Consider the following 14,237-nt stretch of genomic DNA (forward strand, 5'->3'; position numbering starts at 1 on the left):
GCTAATTTTTGTCATGCTCGCTCGGCAAACTTGATTATCCATCACCGATTCTTTTGGCAAACATTAGTTAGCGCCCTGTGACGAGCGTCAGCAAGCGAAATCGGTTCGCATTCGCGACCCCTTCACGGTTCCTTGCTTCCGTTGTCTGCTCGTCAACATTTCAACCCCCGTTACACGGGGTGTCAACAAGGTTCTCATCCACGCCATTGTTCGCTTCGTCCGTTCGCTCGTACCTGCAATCAAACTTCCTGGGCCGAACAAAAAGGAAAAAACGCGACTGCTAATTACTCGTCCGGGATCTCAACACTAGGCATCGCGACTCATCAATACTTGAAGATCAGCTGGAAAATCGGACTTGGACGAAACAAAATGAGGATCTCTGCGTACTAATACAGATCTCACGCATTCCCCCTCGGTATAAAACCATTCCCTTCACCAATCTCTTGTTTTCCCCTTCTTCTTACACACGGGCGAGTTTGTTGCTTTCAAATGAGACCGTGGCTGCTACCATTCAGATTTAAATTGTACCAACAAAAAAAATGTATCCCAGCCTCTACTAGTGTGCACATAGACATATATATATATTCATGTGAATGTAAATATATGTGAACATAAGCACGAAGCGAGAAGACACGAATCCCTTTAACGGCACGAGCTGAAGAACCAGAAGAGAATCGCTGAATGTGACCTGAAATATCTTAATCCTAAATTTAAAATCCTGGGAGCTTGTCATGGACACCAGTAGCAATAACACAGTTATAAATATTATTATTGTTATTACGATTTATTATTTATCTCTGATCTATAATAATCTCTTTACAATTAAATCTCTCTTATCATAAATTACATACATGGTACGATAATAAATATATTTTGATGACACACCTATCATACAGTCTCGTAGCTCTCCCTCATAAAATCATTCACCCGCCATATTTATTGTCCATCTAGATTTATTTACACTATTTACAATAAATACTCATTTTTATTTACAAGGACGATATTTACAGTCATTATTGGATCGAACCCGGGTTAAAAATAAAACTTGATTCAGGCTCGCTTCGCCTTATTTTCTTTTGAAGTTATCGATTTGCCGACGATTTTTTTATAAGATCTCGACTTTTGCGACTTAAATTTAATTTTTTTAAACTTTTTTAACTTTTTTCATCTTTGTTTCAACTTATTCGTCTTTACTTTGAGCACGATAGTCATTCACATTACTTTTGACTCGCTAAACCAAGTCGAAAAAAAGTCATTTATTCGCCTTACTTTCGCCTTAATATATCAAAATTATTTCACCTTAGTTCTGACTTTTTCGACTTATAATTTAAGTCGAATAAGTCTACATCAAGTCAGTTTCGACTTGATTTAGACTTTTTCGGCTTACATTTTAAGTCGAATAAGTCTAAACCAAGTAAATTTCGACTTGATCTTGACTTTTTCGTCTTAAAATTTAAGTCGAATAAGTCTAAATCAAGTCAAAATTTCGACTTGATCTTGACTTTTTCGTCTTAAAATTTAAGTCGAATAAGTTTAAACCAAGTAAATTTCGACTTGATTTAGACTTTTTCGTCTTATATTTTAAGTCGAATAAGTCTAAATCAAGTCAAAATTTCGACTTGATTTAGACTTTTTCGTCTTATATTTTAAGTCGAATAAGTCTAAATCAAGTCAAAATTTCGACTTGATTTAGACTTTTTCGTCTTATATTTCAAGTCGAATAAGTCTAAATCGTCAAAATTTCGACTTGATCTTGACTTTTTCGTCTTAAAATTTAAGTCGAATAAGTCTAAATCAAGTCAAAATTTCGACTTGATCTTGACTTTTTCGTCTTAAAATTTAAGTCGAATGAGTCTAAAGCAAGTAAATTTCGACTTGATTTAAACTTTTTCGTCTTAAATCGTGACTAAGTAAGCCAGTTAAGTCTAAACCAAGGCGACAACTTAATATATTTAATACCTCCGTAAAAAAGTCGAGTTTGTCTTGTGAAAAACGGCTCGAAATTTCGACTTGGTAAACCAACTCTAAATCAAGTTTTATTTTCGACCCGGAATTAAACTTCGATACATATGTCGTCGACGCTGAGCGTCTTGTTCACTAGCCTTCCAGGTTCATAACAAAAACCACAATCACCAAGCGACTAAGCCCTGTTTCAATAAGGTCTCCATACAGGTTTTGATACTGACGACATCTTGCTCGGCGTGGGACTGCCCTGAGATATCAAAGTCGTTGGCGCTTTAAGTTCGCAGCGGACACCCTCAGTGGCTTTTTTACCGGCAGGCACTGGAGGATTTCCCGGGATTCTACTGACGATTGAAGGAGGCACTGAAGTTCTTATTGGCGATGACGGCGTACTTGGTGTCGTTGTTTTCGAAACACTGACGTTGACATTCAAGCTGGACAATGGCAATGTGTTGATACGAATTGGCACAAAGGCACTGCGTACTTCTTCCGCAGCAGATTCGCTGCTGGTGTCACTGGGACTCTGAGGTGGACTACGAGACGGACTGGTCGGCAACGCTGGTGTTTTTGTCGTCGGCATTCCTGGATATTCTGTCGGGTACTTGACGTGCTCGTGGAAGGGGTACGTCGACGGCAGCATACTGGGTGCGAAGGCTGGTGTAAATAAATCCGCTGGCGGCATAGGCATTGCTCCTGAAAAATGAACCGAAAATATTTGAAAAAAATATTCACCAGAGCTTTCTTTTTATTTTTATCAATGTACTAGCGAACAAAGCGGTATTGTGTTATTCTAGGGGAGATTGTGGGAACGCTGCACCCTTCGGTCCAGATGAATCATCAGCAAATCAATAGCGAATTTCGCTCTGTTCGCTACCCGTTTTTAAATTTAGCAAGACGACTCTACTCTGGGTTTGTCTGTTCGATGCTTACCTTTAATGAGTGCAGGATGATGCAGGTGCCATGCGTGCCCCAGGTAGGCGGCGTCCAGCCAAGGATTCAGCAGCCCAAGTCCAGGGAATCCAGGTCCGTACTGATAATCTGCAAAAAAGAGAGCTGGTGTTTAGCAATCGGGTGGTATGTTTGGTATCAAGTCGAATTATAAACCAGTAAACGGGATTTAACGAGCCCGAGAATAGCTGCGATCGTAAATGCGTTTAACGATTAAAAACTCCGGTCTTAAATTGTAATTCTGAGGCGTCGGTGGAGCGAACGGTCGTGTTGTGGCGCACATATGGCTGCTGGCATATGCCAGACGATAAACAAATATATAAAGCGGTGTCTTTGGCTGACTACGACATCCATAATGATTATTTTAAAAATTGTCTCACTTTAATCCGAGTCAGTGGCCCGAGGGCCAATCGGATCGCGGGATTAATTAGTCAAAGAACGCGGCCAGCTTTGAATTAATGCCAACTAAACCGTTTGTCTGTGTATTGAATGTACACTAACGGATTTACACGTGTGTTTTATGTAATGTATGTATATATGTGTGTATATATGTGAGTATGTGGGAGTACGATCCAGTGCAAGAGAATATGTGGCCAAGAGAGACAGAGATGAACACCCCGTGACCACCGCGTCGTGGTTTGAGGTCCGCCAGATATACGCCGGATTATTAAACGCTGCAAGGCCTCTGACACCCGTTTTGCGGATTCTCTGGTTGGACACGCGCTTATGAACACTTCTGACCACTTCCTTCCCAGATTCTACGTCCCCGTGTTATCAGTTTCATATCAACGTTAAATATCTACTCCGTTATATTTTATCGATATGCGGGTCTAATTACCGTTGGTCTATCGATTACTTACTTGATTTAGATCTCGGTTCTCGTGGTCCGTCGACGGTGACCTTTATTGCTTTTGAGTAGGTCGCGACTTGTGAAGGAACGCTGCTGATTTGTATCGTCAGCGAAAATGACTTTCCTGTAATGATAAAATAAATTTACTATCGATTGATCTAGGCGGTGGATTGATAGATTGGTGGATTTTAAAATACAAACCTCGGCCGCTGCGACCGACGAATCGCAGATCGTTAAATTTCGCGACCTGGTTTTTCATGACCGCGGTGCAATTTCTCAGCTCGCCGCAACAATTTTCGTCATTGCCGGCGCGTATCGTCACCGGCGTGCCATCGCTGACTTCGTCGAGCGCGACGACTTTGAATGCGATCGGTAACGATTTGTTTGATCTCCAATGAGTGGGCAGCGCGGTGCAGAGTATCGCTGGACTTCCGGTTTGGATCAGATCGCCGTGGCATGCACGCAGTGCATCGTGGATCGAGCTGAAGTTATCCATTGCGAGAGGTCCGTCTGGCAGATGCATTTTACATGAATTTAATTTTTTTAATAATTTTTTTACGTGTAATAATCCGATAGATCACTTGGCACTGGCACTAATTATTATCGATTAGAGATCACTGGTCACTCCACTGCACTAAACTGTCGGATAGTTCGCTGGACAGTCGACTACCACTGGAGCCGTGAAAGAAAATAGTAAAAAAAAGGTGTGGGAGTTTAAAACGAGGCGCACTCGATGCTCGTCGAGCGGATTCTAGTTTTTCGCAGACATCTACCACCTATTTAGAGGGGATTTTTATCCCCACCAATTTTTCGTAACGCCCCACCCAGTGGTGGAGCGTCGACCAATGAGGACGGTGGTCGTGTTTGTGGCCTCAGTGGCTCGCCGCCTTCACCCCTAACCAAGCTTAAGGGTTGCTAGAGAACCCGTGGGGATCTTCGTCTGTCGTCTCAGCTACGAGCTCCGCGCTTCTGTATTTCGTCGCTCTGCTCCTGCTCTGCATACTCGCGCGCTCGCTCCCACTCCCGACCGGGGGCTACTGGTGCTGGCTCTGTCTGTCCCATTGACTGCTTTACTTTGCATCTATTGGGTTTATTCTTTATCTTCTATTGCTGTTACGATGCCACGCTTATTCTCGTATGCTTCACCTGCTTGTTTGTGTGTTACTATTATATATATCTATGTATATAAATATAGATACATATATATATATATATTATGGGAGCGCTGAAAATGATGATTTTTTATATAACTTGCACGTGTTTTTTTTCTGTTTTATTTCAAATTTGTAAAATTTTTTTTTTTTTTAGTAAAAGAAAATTTTCAGGGCAGGAAAATTTTTGAATCTTAAATCGGTTTCCCAAATTTTGATTGCAATTTGAAAAAAATTATTAGATGAATTAAAAAATAAAATTTAATATTTTTGTAAAATTCAAAATCAGGATTATTTTTTTTTTTGACAGCTCATTTTTTCTCACATAAAATTTTATTTTTTTGCTAAAAGAAATATTTTATTCAAAATATTAAAATTTTTTTTTATTATGGAGCAGCCCCAACTTGGCCCATAATTTTTTCTGTATAAAATATCAAATAAAAAAATTCAAATTTTTTTTTTTATTTTAGTAGAAGAAAATTTTCTATAGGGCAGGAAAATTTTTGAATCTTAAATCGGTTTCCCAAATTTTGATTGCAATTTGAAAAAAATTATTAGATGAATTAAAAAATAAAATTTGATATTTTTGTAAAATTCAAAATTAGGATTATTTATTTTTTTTTTTGACAGCTCATTATTTCTCACATAGAATTTTGTTTTTTTGCTAAAATAAATATTTTATTTAAAATATTAAAAATTTTTTTTTATTATGCAGCAGCCCCAAATTGGGCCATAATTTTTTCTGTATAAAATATGAAACCAAAAAATTTAATTTTTTTTTTTTCACTTAATTTCATTCTACCCCCCCCCCCCTCCCCTCACTACCTTGACTGAGAAGGAATAAAGACCACTTTAAATAATTATTGAGTAAAATCCGGAATGTGGGAAAAAGGATGGGCAAAAAGAACCATTCCAAAATTTGGTAAAATATACAATTTTTTTTTTTTTTTTTAAATAATTTATAATCAATGACTCTTATCACTTTTGTAAAATTTTGAGTGTTCAAAATTTTTCATAGAGTAGCCAACTTGAAACGTATTAATTATTATTTTTTTTTTTTAAATTAAATGACAAAACCCATTTTCATTTATTACCTGAACTTCTCCGTTCTACCCCCTCCCCTTGACCTCTGAGAAGGAATAAAGGTCACGTAAAATAATTATTGAGCAATATCAGGTATGAAGAGAATAGTTTGGCAAAACGGACTATACAAAAATTCGGTAAAATATTTTTTTGTTTCAAAATTATTCCTAACTTTGAACTCAACGAAATTTCGGCTCCAAAAATTACACCGGTGTCTTCTTCGCTATATTTAAATTTTCTATAAATTACATGGAAAAAAATGAACTATATAAATTGAGAATGACAAGTAATATAATGATTAAGTGGTCAGTAAATACCATCATTCTAAATAGTAATTTTTTCATTTATGATTCAAACGTGATTAATTACAGGATAAGTATGAAAATTTATTGTCTATGTAAGAAAAATTACTATTTGAACTTTAAAAATCGTAACTGATACTAAGAAAATAGACGACACGTATAAAATTTACTACACTGTTAAAAATAATTTGAAAATTCCAATACAAAAGGAATTGAAGTTTCATAACTAGATATTTGAATTGTATTTTCAATGAAAAAAGCTTTAAATTTAATATACGTAATTTAATAATCAAGCTGGTATTCAGAATTAAGAAAAAAAATACGAATTTTAATAAACGTACTTAAAATTTATACTTGATTTTTAAATTTTCAAAGCAAGTATTGAAAATGCTAAAACATGTATTGAATTTTAAAAATTCTATTTGAAATTTTATAATACTTACACTGTAAAAAATCACCGGGGTAAGTCCAATCGGTGTAGGTGTTAAAATTATCGGTGTTAAATTTACCCCGAAAGCGGTGTGAAAATAACGCCGCTGCCGGTGTAAATATTCTCTACCGTTGTTAAAAATAATTCTCCGGTGTTAAAATAACACCGCTGCCGGTGTAAATATTCTAGACCGGTGTTAGAATAACGCCGCCGCTGGTGTAGATATTCTTTACCGATGTTAAAATATTTTACTTTGTGAATATTTTTACTTACTCGATCACTGTACTTGTTAATAAATAATATTCTTTATTAATTTTACACCGGTGTTACTCCGCTTTTACACCGGTATTACTCCGCTTTTACACCGGTTACCCCGCTTTTACACCGGTTACCCCGCTTTTACACCAGTATTACTCCGCTTTTACACCAGTATTACTCCGCTTTTACACCGGTTACCCCGCTTTTACACCGGTATTACTCCGCTTTTACACCGGTATTACTCCGCTTTTACACCGGTATTACTCCGCTTTTACACCGGTTACCCCGCTTTTACACCGGTTACCCCGCTTTCACACCGGTATTACTCCGCTCTTACACCGGTATTACTCCGCTTTTACACCGGTTACCCCGCTTTTACACCGATATTACTCCGTTTTTACACCGGTTACCCCGCTTTTACTCCGTTTTTACACCGGTTACCCTGCTTTTACACCGATTTTACTCCGCTTTTACACCGGTTACCCTGATTTAACACCGATATTTTTAACACCGATGAATTACTCCTCCTACACCGGTGTAATTTTATTTTAACACCGGGCGGAGTTAAAATGAGTCCATTTTTAACACCGCTCTTTTTACAGTGTATTTGAAAATTCAAAAAGAAGTATTTGAAAATCCAAAGTGTTAATTTGAAAATCCAAAAACGTGTATTTTAAATTCTATATGAAATTAGTAATTAAATTTAAAGCACAAATGTATGTGTTTATTGCGTTATATACAATCTTTTAAAATTCAACAAATTTTTTTTACAGTGTATTTGAATGTTAAAATTCCCCATATTGACAACCGGGTTCCGGATTATAATTTCAAATAGTAATTTTGAAATTTTATTTTTTTCCGTGTATTTATCTTCGAAATTATTTTTTTCCACTTTTGTTTACTAACAGTACTACAAATTTACTTTTTCACTTACATAAAATATAACAATATAACAATTATATCAGTGAATTTTTTGAATAAAAGAAAAAATATTTTCGACTTTTTTTTTGAGCCGGTTTTTCCCGGAATTAAAATTGTTCTACAGCAGCTGGAAATTCGGTCTAATTTTAAACTGCATTACACATAAATAGGATTGTGTATTTCCTGCACTAAGTCCATAATCTCTAGCGGTCATCTTTGACCTTCACCCCCATATTTAAGTACTGAGTTACAAAACCATACATACAAACTGTAATAGAAGTACGCAAACTTACAGGCGTAAAATGTGATGATACTCATTAAACAGAAAATATTTTAACCGAACAATGAATTGTCTTATAAAGAGAAAGTAAAATCCAGCAAACAAATTTGCATTGTCTGTAAGAAAGGGAAAGGGCATTGTTCTGTGTACCCTCATAGCACTGGGTCTTATGGTATAAATAAAATAAAACACATGTACAGTAAATTTTAAGCCTACAGTTGGGACTCGGTCTAGTACCAACTGGCTAGTGCACCTCAGGTAATTATAATAAAAGTAAATATTTAATATTTCTGTAAGTTTGGATGAATCTTGGAATGACGACGCAAATTTTGTGTGGGTATCAATGAGCCGTTTTAATCCTGTTTAAGTATTTACAAATATTTTGACATTCATCGGTTAGGTCTGTTTGAAACTTTTGAATATTACTCTTGGTACCGAGCAATTTTATTTTACAATCCGAGATTATATTTAAAGAGAATAGGCCACCTTTTAAACTCACCTCTAAATTTACCAAAATTTTTTTTTCCCGAATATTGTGAAAAAAAAAAATTTACGAAAAACTTCTGGTGAAGAAAATTAAAATTACGAAAAATTAGAAAATTATTAAAAAGTTTAGGATTTTATTTTGAACAATTAAATTTAAAGAAAAAAAAAAACTGAAAAAATGCACATGTAGAAAATTAAAAAGACTATAAGTGCAATTTTTTTAAATATTTTTTTTTTTTTATAATTTGCGTCTTTTAAAAAATCAAAAAATTATTATGTCGGCTAACTTCAGTAGCATGATTAATCCCATAGTTTTTTTTAGAATTCCCAGAAAAAATGAATTTCTTGGCGCGAAAAAAAATTTTCATTATGAAATGGAAAAAAAAAAATTTTCTTAAGATTAGAAAAAATTTTTTGACGCAAGAAATTTTTATGATACTGAAGTTAGCAGACGTCTATAATTTTTGGATTTTTATTTAGACGATAAACCATAAAAAAAAAATATTTAAAAAAATTGCACCTGTAGTTTTTGAAATTTTCTACATGTGCATATTTTTAGTTTTAGTTTTTTTGTAATTGATTTGGTGAAAAAAAAAAATCCGAAAATTATTAATTGTCTGCTAACTTTAGAATCATAAATTTTTTTCGTCCCAAAAACTTTTTCTTGGCTCAAAAAAATTTCTTATCCCTGAGAAAATTTTTGTTTTCAAATTCATATGATGTAAAAAATTTCTAAGGCCAAGTAAAAATTTTCTTAGGATTAGAAAAAATTTTTTCCGCCCCAAAAACTTTTTCTTGGCTCAAAAAAATTTCTTATCACTGAGAAAATTTTTGATTTCAATTCATGAGGCAAAAAAATTCTTGGGGCAAAATAAAAATTTTCTAGGAGCGAGAAAATATTTTTGGCGTCAAAAAATTTTTTTTTTTCTGTGCAGATGTAAACATTTCAATATTTAGTAAAAAATGGTGTCTAATTTACCCACTGTCACTTATAATGACCGACGTTTTAATTTGAATAAGAAATAATTAACTGACCAAAAAAAAAATAAAAATTCCCATTGACTGAATAAATTTTTTCACCGAACTCCGTTGGAAATTTATCCATGAACCAGGCAGTAAGTAAACAAAAAGTTATGTTGACAAGTCAATAGTGTGACTAACAAGGTGTCGCGTGGCAGAAATATACAACTTTAAAAATAAAACTTTTAAAATCGGGTTAATCTGACAATAATCCCAGATCCACAGGTTACCGAGTCGTAAACTTGTTTTTCTCAAACAAAAAGAGAAGAAAAATAAGAGATTAGTTCAAGGACTCCGTAAATCCGTGAAAACGCTCGTGAAAGCAGAGAAATTTGCTCCGCTAGTATGAGTCCAAATCTATATATATACAAATTTACACAAGTTAGTTTTCCTTTATGAAATATTTGCTATACCTCACCCTAACTGGTCATCGAAGGTCTTTTTCTACATCAATATACGATACCTACGTACTCTAATACACATTTTTCCGGCTCTAGGTGAAACTGTGTCAATATTTTTCTCGTATTTTTTAGACGCTCACAACTATCCCACTTATTATTATTTTTTTTTAATTTGAAATTATATGGGGTAGTAGTGTCAGGGGCAAAACGGATCCCTTAAAAAAATTTTAAGTGCGTGTTTTTTTTTTCTATTTTTTTTTAGTCTCCAAATAAGTATTCGGTGTAAATACGACCCAGGTATAAATAAGATTTTTTAGGATACAGCAGAAAAGTTTTTTTTTATCTCAATCACAAATAAAAATTTTAATTAAATTATTTAAATATTTGAAATTTTAAATTTCCCGCCAAAAAAAATATTTTTTTAAATACTAATAAATTTTAATACTAAATCACTTTCGCGCCTAAATGTCTCACCCCTTGTATTGTTAAAAAAAACGAAAAAACAATTTTGGGAATTAATTGATTTTTTTTTTTCAAATTTAAATTTTTGAAAAATTTTATGTCGCCAATTTTACCTCAGGGACTTATTTTTTATATTTTTCTTAGAAAATTCAAAATTTTTTCAATTCCTTACAGATATATATATATATATATATATTTATATATATGTATATATATATTGTTATGTATGAGTAGATTTGAACTAAACGGAAGAGACTACCGGAGACAGTGGGTGGAGTTGTTCACATTAAAAATATATATGTATATATCAAGAATGAAAAATCGATTTCAATTGAAAAAAATATTTTTTACAATGCATTGTATTATTATATTAAACTTCCTTTTATATATTCCCACGCTTTGAATCCGATAAATTTAATAGTTATTAAATTTTTATTAGAAAACATTTAGCTCTGACATATATAGCTCTAGTATATATATGTATAATGCTTCAACATATATTTTGTGACATGCGATTTTATCAAAAAGGTAATTAACAACCTTTTTGTACAGATAATTTAATTATCTATAAAATTATGATCAGTAATTTCCGCCGATTTCAGGATTTAAATTATTAATGATTTTAAAATTATTATTTTTGATACCTTTGATTTTAAATTCCGTTTAATATATTGAGTTTAGGTAATTATTGATGAGAGTCTTTTTTGTAGGAAATTTAGTTCTCTACAAAATGATACTCTGGTATTTTAATCGTATTTTCAGTAGTTTACGCAGAATTCGAAATTCAAAATTTCGGAAAAATGTTTTTCGCGGACTAAAGATTAAATTTGAACTTTAGTTGCCTCTAACTTCTAAATTACTAAATTTACACAAGAAATGAAAGAGACCTTTTTTGTAGGAAATTCAATTTTCTATAAAATTGTTCCTTGGCATTTTTATCGTAACTTCAATAGTTCAGCCACAATTTAATTTTTAGTTCTGACAGTCACGAAAAATTTTCAAGAAATCCCGAAAATTCAGAATTTTGAAAATAAATTCCCTATTCCATAAAAAATTTAGTCATCAAAAATATATAATGACTCACAGACAAGTGATTTTTCATAAATATATAAAATTAGGACCTTGAACAAAATTTCGACTAAAAATAAACCAAATTTTTTTAAGAGCCAGGCAGCAAAAATGAACAGAAAAAATATTTGTAAGATCCGTAGGAAATAAACAACAAATTTCTCCACCCTAACAACTACCCCAGTATGAATGGCGTAGACAGAAACAAAACAAAGTACCAAAAGGAAGAGGAAGACAAGAGAAAAAAGAGGCGCGAGGGAAAAGGGTGGGGGGCATAAATGAATGAGTATGTGAGTATGAGGACGAGGTGATGGCAAAGCTTAGAGAAAGTGATCGGGAGCAACGAGTACGTAGCGGAAACAAAAGAGACGTGGGACGATACGCAGTATGGCGTCGCTTCCGGCTCACTCACCGCATACAATGCCGCCCTCTGTGTTAACTCTACTGTCCCTGTTCATCTCACACGCGTTATTATTCTCTGACTCTTTATGTTGATACCCCCCCCCGCCCCCATTCCACCCCACCCACCAAAAAAACCCGCACCCGTATTTCCTAAACAAATTCATCCCCCCCTTGGTCTTGAGGACAGATCGCGTCTTCTGCTCTTGTCACTTAATAATTCTCGGGCCTCAGATTCTCCAGCTTAAAATTTTTCATTCACTTACGGCAGTAACTTATTATTTATTTATTTTTTTTACCAAACCAGTGACGTCCACCGAAGCGTGGAGATGCGACGTCAGGTCGCGATGAGTCCGAAGCCCGACTCTTTGTCCAGATTAACTTTTCCCAGCACTACTGGAATATTAAAAAATGTCTCTCGATTCTTTATAATGCCCATTGGTGAGCATCCATGCGTTAATTTTAACTACAGGGTGCATTTTTTAAAATTAGTACTCACATGTTTTCATATCTTCTTTTTGTATTGTCGGATATCTGGCTGCTTTTACACTTAGCCATTGTCTTTTTCATTTTTTTTTAACCTTTTGTAGGATCAGAGGAATTTTTTTTGGTTTTTGTGTTTTTTAATTTCGAAATTATAGCCGGGAAAATTAAAAGACGAGGTTTTGATGAGGCGCAAATATGTGAATTACATATATTTATATTAAATGTTATTTTTAAAATGAATATTGCCGTGGAGATTCTCGCAGATCGCGACCCTCCGCTACCCACTCGAACTATCGGTCTCCTTCTGGCTCTGTTTTAACTTTTTTTTATTATTGCACTAAAATTCCTCTGATCTCTGGTGATCTATAATTTTTACCGTTGATTCAATTTCTTTTTCTGCAACGCTCCGGAAATTTTAAGAGTAAAATTCAATACTTTTTGTTAATCCAATAAATATGCCAGTGGAAAGGCGACTGATGGGGGACAATGAGACTCTGGAGGCTGTCAATTATTAAATGTTATTTTTAAAGTTAATATTTGTTACTTTGGATTTGCGCGGGAAATAAATAAATTAATGGAAAAATATAAATATTAAATGGCGAAGGTCAATTTTATTTTAACAAATTTATTATTTTATATTTAATGTTTACGTGGGTGGTTTTTTAGTTTATTTTAAATATCAACGCGGGCTTAGTTAATGTTTTAAATAGCCGGTCGATTATAGGGACTGACTGAGCTGTTTGATGTCCCGGTTATTGACAGCTACTAGTGTTATTTCGTAAATAACCGTTGGGTAAATAAAATTTAACAACTTGCTCCTTTTTTAACGACTTTGTCAATCCATATTTACGTATATTAACACACGGCAGATAGTAATTATCTATAAAAAATAAGTAATTAAAAATAAAAGAGGTGGATGGATAGTAAACAGTAGGAAATAAAAAGTTTTAATGTTTCTTATAACGCATCGATAACTAAAATTAAAAAGGCTGTAACTTTAGTTTAAATCGTCGTATCGAAAAAAGTCATTTTAAAGCTCAAAGTCTCTACTTTAAGAGTAGAGCCTTTAGTTATTTAAATGTCGAAAATTATCCCGCAAAGTTTCAGATCAGCTACTGAATTCTATAAATTTTAAATTTTGTTTTTAAGCTTCGGAAAAAATCAGTCAAATCCAATCGCATTAAGAAGCTCACAGTTCAAGCTCTCAAACGAGCTACAAGAACAATTTTTTGAGTTAAGAGTTTTGCAGCTTCCATAGAACGTAAACTTGAAAATGAATAAAAAAACGGAAAAATTTTTGAGCCATATGTCAACTTTTGTAGACTGTCTTAATTCTTAACATTTTTTTTACACAAGCGTTCAAAAAATTCCTCAAAAAATTATTCATCAGTTTTGTTTTTGTATTTTCAAAAGTCCAAAATATTTCATGACCGTGTCGCGTTTCAAAGTTGACTAAAGTGAACACATTTCAAACGAATTTAATTTTTCACAGGGAAAAAAATATATACATATATAAAAAATAAAATCAGCAATTTGAGTTGCAATTTTCATGGTTAAAATCCCTGTATATTTAACAATATAGATCAGAGAAACGGCAAGACGAGTGTACTCTGTTACAGTGGCAGTGGATATGGGGGCAAACCACCCAGGGTCGGTTTATTTCAGCCCGATGAGTACACTCAGCTACACGCTTACGATATAAATTCTCTGCACACTGGTTATGTGTCCTG

The 14,237-nt window shown here is 33.9% G+C and overlaps 1 protein-coding gene across 1 annotated transcript; it reads right to left on the reverse strand.

The window, feature by feature from the left end:
* Positions 1-1,851: 1,851 nt before the first annotated feature.
* On the reverse strand, positions 1,852-4,690 carry LOC130664616 (segmentation protein Runt). The gene is made up of 4 exons (XM_057464609.1): positions 3,962-4,690; positions 3,771-3,884; positions 2,893-3,000; positions 1,852-2,655 (listed from the first exon to the last, which is right to left on the reverse strand). The coding sequence occupies exons 1-4, from the start codon at positions 4,281-4,283 to the stop codon at positions 2,153-2,155; spliced, it is 1,047 nt and encodes a 348-aa protein (XP_057320592.1). The 5' UTR covers positions 4,284-4,690; the 3' UTR covers positions 1,852-2,152.
* Between the last annotated feature and the right edge of the window lie 9,547 nt (positions 4,691-14,237).

This window comes from Microplitis mediator, chromosome 3, assembly GCF_029852145.1.
Source record: "Microplitis mediator isolate UGA2020A chromosome 3, iyMicMedi2.1, whole genome shotgun sequence".
Taxonomy (NCBI): Eukaryota; Metazoa; Arthropoda; class Insecta; order Hymenoptera; family Braconidae; genus Microplitis; species Microplitis mediator.

Bases quoted from the DNA above. Each gene is read 5' to 3' on its own strand.
- LOC130664616 (XM_057464609.1), bottom strand. From the start codon at position 4,283: ATGCATCTGCCAGACGGACCTCTCGCAATGGATAACTTCAGCTCGATC. The intron at 3,001-3,770 runs GTAAGTAATCGA...TCTTTTTTGCAG, and splicing joins AGAACCGAGATCTAAATCAA to ATTATCAGTACGGACCTGGA. The intron at 2,656-2,892 runs GTAAGCATCGAA...TTCATTTTTCAG, and splicing joins TCATCCTGCACTCATTAAAG to GAGCAATGCCTATGCCGCCA.